This window comes from Oncorhynchus kisutch, linkage group LG29 (genome assembly GCF_002021735.2).
Source record: "Oncorhynchus kisutch isolate 150728-3 linkage group LG29, Okis_V2, whole genome shotgun sequence".
In the NCBI taxonomy this organism is placed as follows: Eukaryota; Metazoa; Chordata; class Actinopteri; order Salmoniformes; family Salmonidae; genus Oncorhynchus; species Oncorhynchus kisutch.
In genome coordinates, this window is record NC_034202.2 from 35758792 (window position 1) to 35778243 (window position 19452).

A 19452-nucleotide genomic window follows, 5' to 3' on the forward strand; every position below is an offset into this window, starting at 1 on the left:
CAGCCACATAATAATACACACAGGCACAAACGACCTGAGAGCACAGCAGGAAAGAGTGGCCACAGCACTGAAGGGAGTGATTGAAAAGGCTTCTTCTACTTTCCCCAACGCACAAGTGGTTATCTCCACCCTGCTACCACGAAAAGACTTCCACCCCGCCACAATACAGCGGGTAAATGCAAGTATTTCCCGTGACTGTGCCTCAAAACCAAACGTTTTCCTGGCCCACCACTCCACCCTGGACTTGAACAGCCTCTATGACCAGGTCCACCTCTACAAGGCAGCAGTGCCCACCTTTGCCCGGACTCTAAAGGACATCGCTCTCAAACGCATCCCCAACACTCCACACAGGAGCAACAGATCAATAGACACCCCACCCAGACCAGCGAGACACCCCCCCAGATCTGCAGGACCTCCCCCTGGACCTACACATAGAGGACCCACGCCAAGAGGAATTACATCCAGACCACAGTACACCCAGACACATCCACACCCCCACCCCAACCAATCAACACCCCCCCACGTCAACCATGCCCACACTCCATTTAGGCCCCCTCAGATCAGACCTATGCCACTCCTGCCCACCCCATGCACCCCACCCCTGCAAAGAGGGCCTCAACATGGAAGCCACACATACGCCCAGGTAGTGAGCGGGCAAACAGTCCCAACCCCCACTCTCACACTCGCCCAAGCCAATGGCATGTACCAGATGCTCAGCAGGCTCTGCTCACACTTACTGGCCTGAGGCTAAACCACGACCAACAACATTGGACACTCTATGGAACAAAAAGCCTTCACTATATTATCCTGGAATATCCAAGGCCTGAGGTCATCTGCCTTTGGCCTAAAGAGCAGAAACCCGGACTTCACCAAAGAAATCGGTAATACAGACATTGTCATCCTGCAAGAAACCTGGTATAGAGGAGATGGACCCACTGGTTGCCCTCTAGGTTACAGAGAGCTGGTAGTCCCATCCACCAAACTACCAGGTGTGAAACAGGGAAGGGACTCAGGGGGTATGCTAATTTGGTATAGAGCAGACCTAACTCACTCCATTAAATTAATCAAAACAGGAACATTCTACATTTGGCTAGAAATTCAAAAAGAAATTATCCTAACAGAGAAAAATGTCCTCCTGTGTGCTACCTATATCCCCCCACTAGAATCCCCATATTTTAATGAAGACAGCTTCTCCATCCTGGAGGGGGAAATCAATCACTTCCAGGCCCAGGGACATGTACTAGTCTGTGGTGACCTAAATGCCAGAACCGGACAAGAACCTGACACCCTCAGCACACAGGGGGACAAACACCTGCCTGGAGCTGACAGCATTCCCTCCCCCATATGCCCCCCTAGGCACAACTATGACAACATAACCAACAAAAACGGGTCACAACTCCTGCAGCTCTGTCGCACGCTGGGTATGTACATAGTCAACGGTAGGCTTCGAGGGGACTCCTATGGTAGGTACACCTATAGCTCATCTCTTGGCAGTAGTACTGTAGACTACTTTATCACTGACCTCAACCCAGAGTCTCTCAGAGCGTTCACAGTCAGCCCACTGACACCCCTATCAGACCACAGCAAAATCACAGTCTACCTAAACAGAGCAATACTCAATCATGAGGCATCAAAGCCAAAGGAACTGAGTAACATTAAGAAATGCTATAGATGGAAGGAATGCAGTTTGGAAACCTACCAAAAAACAATTAGGCAACAACAAATTCAATCCCTCTTAGACAATTTCCTGGGTAAAACGTTCCACTGTAATAGTGAAGGTGTAAACTTGGCAGTAGAAAATCTTAACAGTATATTTGACCTCTCAGCTTCCCTATCAAATCTAAAAATCTCAAATAGAAAACCGAAGAAAATTAACAATAATGACAAATGGTTTGATGAAGAATGCAAAAATCTAAGAAAGAAATTGAGAAACCTGTCCAACCAAAAACATAGAGACCCGGAAAACCTGAGTCTACGCCTTCACTATGGTGAATCACTAAAACAATACAGAAATACACTACGGAAAAAGAAGGAACAGCATGTCAGAAATCAGCTCAATGCAATTGAAGAATCCATAGACTCTAACCACTTCTGGGAAAATTGGAAAACACTAAACAAACAACAACACGAAGAATTATCTATCCAAAATGGAGATGTATGGGTAAACCACTTCTCCAATCTTTTTGGCTCTATAACAAAGAATAAAGAGCAAAAACATATACATGATCAAACACAGATTTTAGAATCAACTATTAAAGACTACCAGAACCCACTGGATTCTCCAATTACATTGAAAGAGTTACAGGACAAAATAAAAACCCTCCAACCCAAAAAGGCCTGTGGTGTTGATGGTATCCTCAATGAAATGATCAAATATACAGACAACAAATTCCAATTGGCTATACTAAAACTCTTTAACATCATACTTAGCTCTGGCATCTTCCCCAATATTTGGAACCAAGGACTGATCACCCCAATCCACAAAAGTGGAGACAAATTTGACCCCAATAACTACCGTGGAATATGTGTCAACAGTAACCTCGGGAAAATCCTCTGCATTATTATTAACAGCAGACTCGTACATTTCCTCAACGAAAACAATGTACTGAGCAAATGTCAAATTGGCTTTTTACCAAATTACCGTACAACAGACCACGTATTCACCCTGCACACCCTAATTGACAATCAAACAAACCAAAACAAAGGCAAAGTCTTCTCATGCTTTGTTGATTTCAAAAAAGCCTTCGACTCAATCTGGCATGAGGGTCTGCTATACAAACTGATGGAAAGCGGTGTTGGGGGTAAAACATACGACATTATAAAATCCATGTACACAAACAACAAGTGTGCGGTTAAAATTGGCAAAAAACACACACATTTCTTCACACAGGGTCGCGGGGTTAGACAGGGATGCAGCTTAAGCCCCACCCTCTTCAACATATATATCAACGAATTGGCGAGGGCACTAGAAAAGTCTGCAGCACCCGGCCTCCCCCTGCTAGAATCAGAAGTCAAATGTCTGCTGTTTGCTGATGATCTGGTGCTTCTGTCACCAACCAAGGAGGGCCTACAGCAGCACCTAGATCTTATGCACAGATTCTGTCAGACCTGGGCCCTGACAGTAAATCTCAGTAAGACCAAAATAATGGTGTTCCAAAAAAGGTCCAGTCACCAGGACCACAAATACAAATTCCATCTAGACACTGTTGCCCTAGAGCACACAAAAAACTATACATACCTTGGCCTAAACATCAGCACCACAGGTAACTTCCACAAAGCTGTGAACGATCTGAGAGACAAGGCAAGAAGGGCATTCTATGCCATCAAAAGAAACATAAATTTCAACATACCAATTAGGATTTGGCTAAAAATACTTGAATCAGTCATAGAGCCCATTGCCCTTTATGGTTGTGAGGTCTGGGGTCCGCTCACCAACCAAGACTTCACAAAATGGGACAAACACCAAATTGAGACTCTGCATGCAGAATTCTGCAAAAATATCCTCCGTGTACAACGTAGAACACCAAATAATGCATGCAGAGCAGAATTAGGCCGATACCCACTAATTATCAAAATCCAGAAAAGAGCTGTTAAATTCTACAACCACCTAAAAGGAAGCGATTCACAAACCTTCCATAACAAAGCCATCACCTACAGAGAGATGAACCTGGAGAATAGTCCCCTAAGCAAGCTGGTCCTGGGGCTCTGTTCACAAACACAAACACACACTACAGAGCCCCAGGACAGCAGCACAATTAGACCCAACCAAATCATGAGAAAACAAAAAGATAACTACTTAACACATTGGAAAGAATTAACAAAAAAACAGAGCAAACTAGAATGCTATTTGGCCCTACACAGAGAGTACACAGCGGCAGAATACCTGACCACTGTGACTGACCCAAAATTAAGGAAAGCCTTGACTATGTACAGACTCAGTGAGCATAGCCTTGCTATTGAGAAAGGCCGCCGTAGGCAGACATGGCTCTCAAGAGAAGACAGGCTATGTGCTCACTGCCCACAAAATGAGGTGGAAACTGAGCTGCACTTCCTAACCTCCTGCCCAATGTATGACCATATTAGAGAGACATATTTCCCTCAGATTACACAGATCCACAAAGAATTCGAAAACAAATCCAATTTTGAAAAACTCCCATATCTACTGGGTGAAATTCCACAGTGTGCCATCACAGCAGCAAGATTTGTGACCTGTTGCCACGAGAAAAGGGCAACCAGTGAAGAACAAACACCATTGTAAATACAACCCATATTTATGCTTATTTATTTTATCTTGTGTCCTTTAGCCATTTGTACATTGTTAGAACACTGTATATATATATAATATGACATTTGTAATGTCTTTACTGTTTTGAAACTTCTGTATGTGTAATGTTTACTGTTAATTTTTGTTGTTTTTCACTTTATATATTCACTTTGTATGTTGTCTACCTCACTTGCTTTGGCAATGTTAACACATGTTTCCCATGCCAATAAAGCCCTTGAATTGAATTGAATTGAATTGAGTGGAGGGGAGAGGGGAAAGAGAGAGGAGAGGAGACACATCTAAGACTGGATTAGTACACTGACACAGAGGAGAGGAGACACAGTAGAGAGAGTGGAGGGGAGGGGAGGGGAGAGGGGAAAGAGAGAGGAGAGGAGACACGGGTGGAGAGAGTGGAGGGGAGAGGGGAAAGAGAGAGGGGGAGAGGAGACACGGTGGAGAGAGTGGAGAGAATTTGTCAGTCAGAGAATAACAAGCAGAGAGAAGTCAACAGAAGTGGGGCTCTGTGAGTCTGTAAACCAGGGCATTGAAGACTCATTGATAAAGATGAGAAATAGGGATGGAGGGAAGCTTATGTGACTTTTTGTCGAGCAAAACGTTTTGTGGAAGGGTCTTTACTGCATACAGAACCCCGCTCAGTCAACGTTATAGAGCTATATCGAGTTTCCTTTTACAGTGCATTCGGAAAGTATTCAGACCCCTTGACTTTTTCCACATTTTGTTACGTTTTAGCCTTATTCTAAAATGGAGTCAATAGTTTTTTCCCCACATCAATCTACACACAATACTCCGTGATGACAAAGTAAAAACTGTTTTTCAGAAGAAAAAAAAAGATATATACAGTGGGGCAAAAAAGTATTTAGTCAGCCACCAATTGTGCAAGTTCTCCCACTTAAAAAGATGAGAGAGTCCTGTAATGTTCATCATAGGTACACTTCAACTATGACAGATAAAATGAGGGGGAAAAAATCCAGAAAATCACATTGTAGGATTTTTTATGAATTTTTTTGCAAATTATGGTGTAAAATAAGTATTTGGTCAATAACAAAAGTTTATCTCAATACTTTGTTATATACCCTTTGTTGGCAATGACAGAGGTCAAACATTTTCTGTAAGTTTTCACAAGGTTTTCACACACTGTTGCTGGTATTTTGCCCCATTCCTCCATGCAGATCTCCTTTTTTGCCCCACTGTATATATATATACCCATCCGTAGCACGCGCTCCATCCCTAAAGCCAACACCTCATTTGGCCGCCTTTCGTTCCAGTACTCTGCTGCCTGTGACTGGAACGAATTGCAAAAATCGCTGAAGTTGGAGACTTTTATCTCCCTCACCAACTTCAAACATCAGCTATCTGAGCAGCTAACCGATCGCTGCAGCTGTACATAGTCTATTGGTAAATAGCCCACCCTTTTCACCTACCTCATCCCCATACTGTTTTTATTTATTTACTTTTCTGCTCTTCTGCACACCAATATCTCTACCTGTACATGACCATCTGTTCTTTTATCACTCCAGTGTTAATCTGCAAAATTGTAATTATTTGCCTACCTCCTCATGCCTTTTGCACACATTGTATATAGACCCCCCCCCTTTGTTTTCTACTGTGTTATTGACTTGTTAATTGTTTACTCCATGTGTAACTCTTTGTTGTATGCTCACACTGCTATGCTTTATCTTGGCCAGGTCGCAGTTGCAAATGAGAACTTGTTCTCAACTAGCCTACCTGGTTAAATAAAGGTGTTCTCAACTAGCCTACCTGGTTAAATAAAGGTGAAATAAAAAAAATAAAAAAAATATATACACTACCGTTCAAAAGTTTGGGGTCACTTAGAAATGTCCTTGTTTTTGAAAGAAAAGCTAATTTTTTTGTCCATTAAAATAACATGAAATTGATCAGAAATACAGTGTAGACATTGTATGTTGTAAATGACTATTGTATGTGGAAACTGCAAAAAAAAATTATGGAGTATCTACATAAACGTACAGAAGCACATTATCAGCAACCATCACTCTTGTGTTCCAATGGCACATTGTGTTAGCTAATCCAAGTTTATAATTTTAAAAGGCTAATTGATCATTAGAAAACCCTTTTGCAATTATGTTAGCACAGCTGAAGCTGTTGTTCTGGTTAAAAAAGCAATAAAACTGTCTTTTAGACGAGTTGAGTGTTTGGGGCATTAGCATTTGTGGGTTCAATTACAGGCTCTTCTGAAACTCCTCAGTCTATTCTTGTTCTGAGAAATGAACGCTATTCCATGCGAGAAATTGCCAAGAAATCAAGCTGTGTACTACTCCCTTCACAGAACAGCGCAAACTGTCTCTAAACAGAATAGATAGAGGAGTGGGAGGCCCTGGTGCACAACTGAGCAAGAGGACAAGTACATTAGAGTGTCTAGTTTGAGAAACAGATACCTCACAAGTCCTCAACTGGCAGCTTCATTAAATAGTACCTGCAAAGCACCAGTCTCAACATCAACAGTGAAGAGGTAACTCCTGGATACTGTCCTTCTAGGCAGAATGATGGAGGCCACTGTGCTCTTGGGGACCATCAAGGCTGCAGACAGGGGGAGAAATATATGTCATCTATTTTAGAAAAAGACTGTAACGTAACAAAATGTGGAAAATGTCAAGGGGTCTGAATACTTTCCCGTATGCACTGTAGGCCTATTTTGTCGGGAAAAGCGAGCCTATTGCATGTTTCTGTTTCTTTTACTACAGAATGTGAAACAATGTTTTGTCTGTTGGCTGCTTTTCATTAAATAATAACGCCCCACACCAAAATACTTTTCCAAACCAGCACAGGCGTCACAATAGTAACAAATAGTGATAAAATAAATCACTTACCTTGGAAGATCTTTCTCTGTTTGCAATCCCAAGGGTCCCAGCCATACAACAAATGGTTGTTTTGTTCGATAAAGTCCTTCTTTATATCCCAAAAATGTCAGTTTATTTGGCGCGCTTGATTCAGTAATCCACTCGTTCAACATGCATACAAACGAATCCAAAAAGTTACCTGTAAAGTTCGCCCAAATATGTCAAATGATGTTTCTAGTTAATGCTCAGGTACTCTAATATCTAAATAAACAATACAATTCAAGACGGAGAATAGTATGTTCAATAGGGAAGATAAATAACGAAGAGCGCGCACCTCATTCACGTGTGCAGCAAGACTACATTTCTAATGAGAGACACCTTGGAAAAACTACAACAACTCGCTCATTTTTCAAACAACAAGCCTGAAACCCTGTCTAAAGACTGTTGACATCTAGTGGAACCGATAGGAACTGCAATCTGGGAGCTATTTATTTGAATATCCCATTGACAAGCATTGAAATGGACTGTGACCTCAAAAAAACTTTGTCCGGATGTATTTTCCTTGGGTTTTCGCCTGTCATATCAGTTCTCTTATTCTCACAGACATTATTGTAACAGTTGTAGAAACTTCCAAGTGTTTTGTATCCAATGCTACCAATTATATGCATATCCTAGCTTCTGGGCCTGAGTAACAGGCAGTTTATTTTGGCACGTCATTCATTCGAACTTCCGAACACTGCCCCCTAGCCCTAAGAGGTTTTTAATTACTAAATGTATATTCCTTTCAACCTTTTACCCAGATTTGCAAGGAAACATATTTAATTTCTTAATTAAAAGAACCACCAGTCAGGAGGATACAGACATCTCAAGAGGTATGCATAGAGATGCAGAAAATTCAACATATGTTTTACATCAACTAAGCATTGCAGGAAGAAGCTGAAAAATTATCCAACTTCAGACCACCCTCTAGCCATCCTCTCATACTTTGGAAACATTGTGATGGAAACATTGTGAGACACAAAGTAACAAAGCCTCTATATGATTAAAAGGATCTCAGTCCATCTGTTACTGGGCTCTCACCATCATCATTATCATTTATTTACATCATTGAAATTCACAAAATCCTTTTGTTCATAAGCCCACTAGGCTACTCATTTGTTGTCATTAAATTGAAAGAATAATTGAATGGAAAACACCATTGGGTGTTTGTGCCATATCCTACCCAATTGCGCACAATTGTAGCCCGGACTTGGTGTCCAATCCGATGCACAGAAACATTTTTATTTTATTTAACCTTTATTTCACGAGGCAAGTCAGTTAAGAAGAAATTCTTATCTGCAATGACGGCCTACCACGGGCCAAACCCTAACCCAGATGATGCTGGGCCTATCACGGGCCAAACCCTAACCCAGACGATGCTGGGCCTATCACAGGCCAAACCCTAACCCAGACGATGCTGGGCCTACCACGGGCCAAACCCTAACCCAGACGATGCTGGGCCAATTGCGTGCCGCCCTTTGGGACTCCCAATCACGGCCAGTGGTGATACAGCCTGGAATCGAACCAGGGTCTCTAGTGATGCCTCTAGCGTTGAGATGCAGTGCCTTAGACCGCTGCGCCACTCAGGAACCCAAACATAGAAAAACCTTAAATCAAATTCAATTGTATTTGTCACATGCGCCGAATAATACCGTGAAATGCTTAGTTACAAGTCCTTAACCAATGATGCAGTTCATCCATTGACATGGTGCTTTCTCTGTTAATGAAATATTCTAGACGCTGCTGTAAATCAAGCAGATAATCAACATAGTGGTATTGGATTGGATCCACCGTGGATCACAACTGTCTTCACTGGCGCAACGAACGAGACTCCAAAATATTCTGGACATTCTTCCGAACACCATTTTCCCATTTTCTACATCAACTGCTCTGTCACAACAACTGTTTGTTACTTGACTGTCATTAACAAAAATATTTCCTAGATCAGCTGATGATGGTAGACAATATCACTAGGCCTACCTACACTGTAAACCCCAAAGCATTTTTTAAAACTCAAATTCTTCTCGTAAATTGTACTCAAAGTCAATGAAAGTCACTGATACTTAAACTGTTTATGTGATAGTCACACCAACTAAATTGTTTTAAGTTATGATAACAAATCAACTTTTTTCCCAGCATACTTTAATGCAGGTACATTTTTTGGAATTGCTTCTATCTGTGTTTTTGCATGTACATTGAGTGATTGATTGATTAAATGTTATTCTACACAAAGAGAAATGTTTTCTAAACTAATCCATGTAATTTGTGCACCTGTTACTGAAATGGTAGTTTAAATTGCTTAGATAGTTTCCTCCCACTGTTCTTAACCCTGGCAGTCATTATGGATAGACTAATGCTGGCTAGATTCTAATAGGAATTACACATGACTTTGCAAGCCACAATAATGTGATTTATTCCACAAATGTTCCCAATTGTTCCACCATGTATCTTCCAACCAGTATTTCTGGAAAACCTGGGAAACGTACCTGCATTCTGCAACCCTACTTGCAGGCCTGATGTGGTCTGTAAAACCATGAGTTTCAGACCACTTTATAAGGCCTTATGATATATGTAATGGTTCAATTATAATTATAATATTTGCCTATGAACTCACTTGATGAAGGCCGTAGAACTGAACATTATCGAATTCAGCAACCATGTCTCTGTCACTAATACAATTCAATCGAAAAGGCATGGCACACTGGGAAATTATTGGAGACGTGGCTTACTGGGGGCCTTAAATGTAAATATACCATGCTGTGAAAACAGCTGGATACCAAATGCGCAACAAGTAGCTAGGGCTGTTAGCCTATATTGAAGAACCATACATGTTAGGTGACTCTTTTGGTTAGAAGCATTCAATTTTGCAATCGCATAGGTTACATCAATTTGGATTTGTGTGCCCATGAAAACTGATTTCAGGCGTAGCCTAAAAGATCAACATGAACATTTGATAAAGTGGTGCTGCCTTTAATAGCTTAAAACTAAATATCTCATAGACTCAGCAAGACTTTTGTCCCCGATGATGGCCCATAAGGGGGTCGATGGGTTCCTTTAGGTATTCACGACTGATTAGAATGAAGCTTCCAGAACGTTCACACCTAGCCTACTGGTCATTCAGCTCACAGTCTTCTGGAAACTTTCCTAGCATTGTAATGTAGGTCAGTCACATTTCCGTCTCTTTTTCATAACGAAACAATGTACTGCCTATTGATAAAGGTTTTACATAGGCTATTGGTACCAATCACTATAGCCTAATACTTCTCCAATTGATGGAAAGATTTAGTGTGCTGTCGACAAACATTCTTATTCTTAATTAAACAATCTTATATTGAATATGTGCTCACGTTTTATTTATTACTTCGTGTTAGTAGGTTTATGGATGAACATTTTCAAGTCATTCGCCCAATCCTGTTTTATCTATTCTGTCCAAAAGGAATTTAACACATGCAAAATATCACCATAATCAGGCTAAGGCTATGAGGCTGTTTTGTATTGTCATCTACAGCCTTTATATTAGACGTTATATCAGCCTTCAGGTTTACACGAGTTTCCCTGCCGAGCCCCAGCGCACGTGTTTTCACACACAACCGTGGGGAAGTGCGCACAGGCAGGCGCGCTCAGGACGAAATACCTCCAAGGAACTGCATTCCCGCTGAAATATAATGCCTTGTAGCAGTGCTTCAGTCTCTTGAGGGGAGAGATAAAGAGGCAGTCTTTTAGCTTAATGAAAACCCAGAACAGTTTTCGGCACTCAACAATCAAATCATATGCCTATTCAGTAAGAAACACAGGATGCTGGTAGGTCCAACTATAGCTGGACATAAATCACAATGACACAGTGACTCCATTGTCGGCCAAGACTGGCCATTGTCCTATATGATGAAATGTATAAAGGCAGACACCGAAATTGACCCTTTTAAGGGAGGGTTCACCCAAAGGACAAAATGACATTGGTTTCCTTACCCTGTAAGTAGTCTATGGACCAGGTATGACAGCAAAGCTTTTGTTTACCTGGCCTCTGTTTCAAATGCAAACTTTTTTATTTGTGACAGAAATCCAATGTAAGTCAATGGTATACAGTGCATATTTATTTAATATATTATAAAAATATTTATGTAAGTATTCAGACCCTTTACTATGAGACTCAAAATTCTACTCAGGTGCTTCCTGTTTCCGTTGATCATCCTGGAGATGTTTCTTCAACTTGGTTGGAGTCAACATGTGCTAAATGAAATTGATTGGACATGGGCCTCCCGAGTGGCACAGCGGTCTAAGGCACTGCAGTGCTTGAGGCGTCACTGCAGACCTGGGTTTGATTCCAGGCTGTGTTTGGCGGGCCGGGATTTCCTCGTCCCATCTCGCTTTAGCGACTCCTTGTGGCAAGCCGGGCGCCTGCAAGCTGACTTCGATCACCTGCCTGAAAGTGTTTCTTCTGACACATTGATGCGGGTGGATTCCGGGTTAAGCGAGCAGTGTGTCAAAAAGCAGTGCGGCTTGGCGGGGTCGTGTTTCGGATGACGCATGGCTCAATACCTTCGCCTCTCCCAAGTCTATAGGGGAGTTGCAGCGATGGGACAAGACTGTAACTACAAATTAGATATCACGAAATGGGGGGGGGGAAGAGGTGGAAGTACAACAACATGATTTGGAAAGGCACACACCTGTCTTTATAAGGTCCCACAGTTGACAGTGCATGTCAAAGCAAAAACAAGCCATGAGGTCGAAGGAATTGTCCGTAGAGCTCCGAGATAGGATTGTGTCGAGGCACAGATCTGGGGAAGGGTACCAAAAAATGTCTGCAGCATTGAAGGTCCCCAAGAACACAGTGGCCTCCATCATTCTTAAATGGAAGAAGTTTGGAACCACCAATGTACATTTAAATCAAATCAAATCAAATTTATTTATATAGCCCTTCGTACATCAGCTGATATCTCAAAGTGCTGTACAGAAACCCAGCCTAAAACCCCAAACAGCAAGCAATGCAGGTGTAGAAGCACGGTGGCTAGGAAAAACTCCCTAGAAAGGCCAATACCTAGGAAGAAACCTAGAGAGGAACCAGGCTATGTGGGGTGGCCAGTCCTCTTCTGGCTGTGCCGGGTGGAGATTATAACAGAACATGGCCAAGATGTTCAAATGTTCATAAATGACCAGCATGGTCGAATAATAATAAGGCAGAACAGTTGAAACTGGAGCAGCAGCACAGTCAGGTGGAAGTTGAAACTGGAGCAGCAGCATGGCCAGGTGGACTGGGGACAGCAAGGAGTCATCATGTCAGGTAGTCCTGGGGCATGGTCCTAGGGCTCAGGTCAGTTGAAACTGGAACAGCAGCATGGCCAGGTGGACTGGGGACAGCAAGGAGTCATCATGTCAGGTAGTCCTGGGGCATGGTCCTAGGGCTCAGGTCCTCCGAGAGAGAGAAAGAAAGAGAGAAGGAGAGAATTAGAGAACGCACACTTAGATTCACACAGGACACCGAATAGGACAGGAGAAGTACTCCAGATATAACAAACTGACCCCAGCCCCCCGACACATAAACTACTGCAGCATAAATACTGGAGGCTGAGACTCACCTCATTGAGTAGACGTATCAGACAGGTAAAGGACATTCTCCTTAGCATCTATTAAAGAATGGCACCCCTTTCTCTTTCCCTATACAGTGCACTACTTTTGACCTTGAGCCCTATAGGCCCTGATCAGTGGTAGTGCACTACATAGGGAGTAGGGTGCTATTTGGGATGCATACACAAACAGGTGGAACGATACAGAGGCACTCTACCCCCTGCTGTATGATTACACATGTTAAATAGCCTTTTTATGTTTTATTTAACTAGGCAAGCCAGTTAAGAACACATTCCTATTGACACCCCAATGTGTTATTGGCCAAACCCGGGTCAAAGCTGGGCTAATTTTGCATCGCCCTATGGGACTCCCAATCACGGCCAGATGTGATACAGGGACTGTTGTGATGCCTTAGTCCGCTGCGCCACTTGGGAGCCCTATTACAAAATACAAAGACCTCTTCCTTTAATGTCGAAACGTTCTCCTCTTTTAACAGTTTGAAAAAGATTTAGATTATTAAAGGGGTTGATAAGAGAGACATGCAATGAAACAGGTTGAATCACATAGAAGTTAACTGGGTGAAGTCAGACCGACATCGTCCTGGTGGTTTGTTAAAATGACCTCTAAGATATCAGTTGAATGACAGGTAATTAGGCGAGTGGACGGCTGCTTTGAGAGGGAGACTGGAGTGGACTTAGAGGACAAATCCCAAATAATACTCTCTTCTGGATCCTACATAGTGCAATACTTTCGACCAGGACCACATAGGTGCCTCTACATGGCTCTACATCGTGTACTACTATATAGGGCTCTGGTCAAAAGTAGTGCACTAGCTTATATAGGAAATAGGATCATATTTTAGATGCAGATATACTCCAGTCTATAGCTTCAGTCAGAACACCTTCTGTACCTCTAATGATGGGGGAACAGGAAGTGGAGCTTCAGTCGGAACACCCTCTGTACCTCAAATGATGGGGGAACAGGAAGTGGAGCTTCAGTCGGAACACCCTCTGTACCTCTAATGATGGGGGAACAGGAAGTGGAGCTTCAGTCAGAACCCCCTCTACCTCTCATGGTGGGAGAACAGAAAGGTTTTTAATTGAACACCCTCTGTACCTCAAATGATGTAGGAACTGGAAGGGTTTTAACTGAGTGGAATCAGTAGAAAGGCTGTAGGTGTTATGTGTCAAAGGGTTCCCTCTGAAAGAAGTGTGACTCCCCTTAGGGTTGGTTAAATACAGGAAGTGACTGAAATAAACCACAACAGAGAGAGAGGGAAGAAGAGAGGTTGACAAAGACAAAGGAGCTTAGGGAGATGTGTATAGCATATTGAGACGGGTGGTGAGAGGAAGATTAGCTTCTGGGAGTTAAACACAAAGGCTCCGGCAGGAGAAAAGACTTGTTGTCAATATAAGGCTTATCCTTGTATCACGTCTGATTGTCTGATGTTGATTGTGTGGTGAATGTAAGAACGGAGCTGCAGGTCAAATATGGCAGTTATAGTTTTGTTCTTCTGTTCTTCCTGCTTTTGTAATTAGAGGGAGGGAGGGAGGGAGGGAGGGAGGGAGGGAGGGAGGGAGGGAGGGAGGGAGGGAGGGAGGGAGGGAGGGAGGGAGGCAGGAAGGCAGGAAGGCAGGAAGGCAGGAAGGCGAGAAGACAAAATGAACGGAGCCATTGATAATGAATTTAATGAATGTTTGGGTAGCACTCTACATAATAAATATTTTTTTATGGATTAGTAAATCGTTTCCACATTTGTATATGTAACCTAGTTATTTACACTTTTATTAAAACAATTACAAGTATTTAAAAACGATCAGATCATTCATAAGATGCTTAATATAGGTATTTATAAACCATTTACTAATCATTAGTTAAGTATCTGTGTGTGGCTGCATAGAACGTGTGGACTATTTATCATTTATAAATACTTTATAAATGTTTTGAGTGATCAGTGTAAATTCTTGCAAAGACATGGACATGCCATTGGTAGACATTCCAGCAGTACCTGATGCTCTTTAAGGTCTCAAAAAATATAAATGATTAAACAATAAGCACATACGTAAAAAATATATACGTGCATTCGGAAAGTATTCAGACCCCTTGAACATTTTGTTACGTTACAGCCTTATTCTAAAATTGATTTTTTTTAAATTACTCATCAGTCTACACACAATACCCCATAATGACATCACAATACCCCATAATGACATCACAATACCCCATAATGACAAGGCAAAACCCAGGTTCAGAAATGTTTGCAAATGTATTAAAAATGTAGTACTTTGTTGAAGCACCTTTGACAGCAATTACAGTGTCGAGTCTTATTGGGTATGACGCTACAAGCTTGGCACACCTGTATTTGGGGAGTTTCTCCCATTCTTCTCTGCAGATCCTCTCCTCTCAAGCTCTGTCAGGTTGGATGAGGAGCGTCGCTGCACAGCTATTTTCAGGTCTCTCCAAAGATGTTTGATTGTGTTTTAAGTCCTGGCTCTGGCTGGGCCACTCTAGGACATTCAGAGACTTGTCCCGAAGCCACTCCTGCATTGTCTTGGCTGTATTGGAACATTAACCTTCACCGCAATCTGAGGTCCTGAGCACTCGGAGAAGGTTTTCATCAAGGATCACTCTGTACTTTGCTCCGTTCGTCTTTGCCTCCATCCTGACTAGTCTCCCAGTCCCTGCCGCTGAAAAACATCCCCACAGCATGATGCTGCCACCACCATGCTTCAACGTAGGGATGGTGCCAGGTTTCCTCCAGACGTGACGCTTGGCATTCAGGCCAAAGAGTTCAATCTTGGTTTCATGAGACCAGAGAATCTTGTTTGGTTGAGTGCTGCAGAAATGGTTGTCCTTCTGGAAGGTTCTCCCATTCCCACAGGGGAACTCTAGAACTCTGTCATGTTACCATTGGATTCTTGGTCACCTCCCTGACCAAGGCCCTTCTCCCCAGATTGCTCAGTTTGGCCGGGCGGCCAGCTCTAGGAAGAGTCTTGGTGGTTCCAAATTTATTCCGTTTAAGAATGATGGAGGCGGGCCTCCCGGGTGGCGCAGTGGTCTAGGGTACTGCATTGCAGCGCTAGCTGTGCCACCAGAGACTCTGGGTTCGCGACCAGGCTCTGTCGTAACCGGCCGTTACTGGGAGGTCCGTGGGGCGACGCACAACTGGCCTAGCGTTGTCCGGGTTAGGGAGGGCTTGGCCGGTAGGGATATCGTTGTCTCGTAGGGATATCCTTGTCTCATCGCGCACCAGCGACTCCTATGGCGGGCCGGGCGCAGTGCATACTAACCAGGTCGCCAGGTGCACAGTGTTTCCTCCGACACATTGGTGCGGCTGGCTTCCGGGTTGGATGCACGCTGTGTTAAAAGAAGCAGTGCGGCTTGGTTGGGTTGTGTTTCGGAGGACGCATGGCTTTCGACCTTCGTCTCTCCCGAGCCCGTACGGGAGTTGTAGCGATGACACAAGATAGTAACTACTGACAATTGGATACCAAGAAATTGGGGAGAAAAGGGGGTAAAATTCAAGAATTCAAGAAATTTCTTCGGGACCTTCAATGCTGCAGACATTCTTTGGTACCCTTCCTTGACACAATCCTGTCTCGGAGTTCTACGGACAATTCCTTCGACCTCATGGCTTGGATTTTGCTCTGACATGCACTGTCATCTGTGGGACCTTATATAGACAAGTGAGTGCCTTTCTAAATCATGTCCAATCAATTGAATTTACCACAGGTAGACTCCAATGAAGTTGTAGAAACATCTCAAGGATGATCAATGGAAACAGGATGTACCTGAGCTCAATTTCGAGTATCATAGCAAAGGGTCTGAATACTTATTTAAATAAGGCATTTCTGTTTTTTATTCTTGATACATTTGAAAAAAAATTTAAACAACTGTTTTAGCTTTGTCATTATGGGGTATTGTGTGTAGATTGATGACGTAAAATGTATCCATAATTTAAACCATTTTAGAATAAGGCTGTAATGTAACAAAATGTGGAAAAAGTCAAGGGGTCTGAATAGTGTAACTTCAGACACACCTTATGCTGAGTAAAATAACATTTTTGTCCGTAAATGCTTAAATAAGCATTTCTTGGCAGTGACTTTTTTACCAAAACCAAAGTGTGGATTGCAGCAGTCACTCCTTAGAGCAGTTTAATTTCATTAACCCAGAACAAAAATCTTGCCTAATTTAGCCAGCTGCATGATTCAATTCTTGGTCCATATGTCTTCAAAATGGGGAGTTCCAGTTTGGGAAGTCTCCACCCTCGCAAAAGGAAACTCATCCAAAATGTTTGATATATTTCCTTTAACATTGTGTGTTGTGTGCTTATTGTTTTACCAAGTATAGGTTGTAGGCTATTTTTAGACCTTAAGGAGCATCAGGTATTGCTGGAATGTTTACCAATGTTATGTCTATCTTTTAGTGAGAAATTACACTTGTCACTCAAAACATTTATTAAGTATTTATAAAGTATAAATAGCCCACACTTTAGGTGAGGCCACACAAAAATACTTAAAGGTCACAAACAGTGAAAATCTATTTTTTCATGAAATTGGATGATATTTGTATGAAACCAGATCAAAATATGACGATCAAAGTATGAATAAAGTTTGATCATAAAGTTACTGGTCCCCTCCCCCATGTCAAACACCTGGATTCAGGAGGCGGGATAATTAAGGGGATATGGGGACATCACCCTAACTCTCATTTTAATAGACCAATGGTAACATAATATTCTCTTAAATAATTTAAATAAGCACTGCCTTGTAACCAACATCGGAGAAGGCGTGTTTTTGCGGAAGGGCGTGGTTTATATAGATAGATAGCTACTCTACTGGTGCCAAAATGTGGCTGTAAGGTGTCAGCAAATATAATGCAAGTTTACACTATTCATCTATGGCAAAGATACTTCAATATGTCTCCCTTTTCATCTGTGTCGGGTGTTAGCTAGTTACGGGCTATCTAGGTCTTCAGCCAGCATGGAACAAAAGGGAGGGAAAGGTTGTCTGTCTGTCTGTCTGTCTGTCTGTCTGTCTGTCTGTCTGTCTGTCTGTCTGTCTGTCTGTCTGTCTGTCTGTCTGTCTGTCTGTCTGTCTGTCTGTCTGTCTGTCTGTCTGTCTGTCTGTCTGTGTGCCTGTCTGTCTGTCTGTCTGTCTGTCTGTCTGTCTGTCTGTCTGTCTGTCTGTCTGTCTGTCTGTCTGTCTGTCTGTCTGTCTGTCTGTCTGTGTGCCTGTCTGTCTGTCTGTCTGTCTGTCTGTCTGTCTGTCTGTCTGTCTGTCTGTCTGTCTGTCTGTCTGTCTGTCTGTCTGTCTGTCTGTCTGTCTGTCTGTCTGTCTGTCTGTCTGCCTGTCTGTCTGTCTGTCTGTCTGTCTGTCTGTCTGTCTGTCTGTCTGTCTGTCTGTCTGTCTGTCTGTCTGTCTGTCTGTCTGTCTGTCTGTCTGTCTGTCTGTCTGTCTGTGTGCACATTCATGGGTGTATATTTGCATGTGTTAATGCCTGTGTTCATGCCTGAGTTAATGCCTGTGTTCATGCCTGTGTTCATGCCTGAGTTAATGCCTGTGTTCATGCCTGTGTTCATGCCTGTGTTCATGCCTGTGTTCATGCCTGTGTTCATGCCTGTGTTCATGCCTGTGTCCCTGTGCAGAGATCCGGGAGGCGTTCCGGGTGCTGGACCGGGATGGGAACGGGTTCATCTCTAAGCAGGAGCTGGGCATGGCTATGAGATCCCTGGGGTACATGCCCAGTGAGGTGGAGCTGGCCATCATCATGCAGAGACTAGACATGGATGGTGAGGCACATACAGAGAAACACAGAGACACACACACTTATCATATACATGCGTGCACACACCACACACACACACACACACACACACACACACACACACACACACACACACACACACACACACACACACACACACACACACACACACACACACACACACACACACACACACACAAAAGGCTTATCAGAAACACAGAAACAGAGACAGACACACATTGAGTCTTTAATTATTTATTTTTTATAGGGGGTAGATCAGCTTTAATATTGCAGATCGATTGTGTCTTCCATCAATGTAATTGTCTGCATCACTTCCAATCCCCCATATATCTTTTAGGAGAAAAATATATTCACAACTGAGCAAGAGGATAAGTGCATTAGAGTGTCTAGTCTAAACAGACGCCTCACAAGTCCTCAACTGACAGCTTCATTAAATAGTACCCGCAAAACACCAGTCTCAATGTCAACAGTGAAGAGGCGACTCCGGGATGCTGGTCTTTCTTGGCAGAGTTGCAAAGAAAAACCATATCTCAGACAGGCCAATTACAGTTTTTTCCAACTGCTTACACACGTTTTCAAAACTGTCTCCTTTTTTCAAAACTCTACACACAATTCCCAAAACCGCACACGCAAAACACAAAATGCCTCACATCTCCTTCAAAATGTAACACTGCATTCAAAATGCCATCAACACATGTCAGAAGGAAGCATTTGCATCAAATGGCAAACACTGCTTTCATAATAGTACATTTTTGGATATACCATGTAAACACTGTTGTTCTAAATCTAAAGCTCTTTGGTCTTTCATAGGCTTATATCTAAATTTCAATGCAATGTTCTACAGTGAAAGTAATCTGCTGAGAGGGGTAACAAGTAAACTGTAAACACCAATGCAATGTAGAAACAGAAAATATTTATTAGGCCAAACATTACTGTTGTATACAGTACATATATGTAAACCAA

General features: G+C 42.6%; 1 protein-coding gene across 1 annotated transcript in view; it reads left to right on the forward strand.

The window, feature by feature from the left end:
* caln2 (calneuron 2) overlaps positions 1-19452 on the forward strand; it is a 63109-nt gene that overhangs the window by 17816 nt on the left and 25841 nt on the right. Inside the window, exon 3 of the mRNA XM_031808692.1 lies at positions 18350-18493. Coding sequence (XP_031664552.1) covers positions 18350-18493 — 144 coding nt within the window. The remainder of the gene's footprint in view (positions 1-18349; positions 18494-19452) is intronic.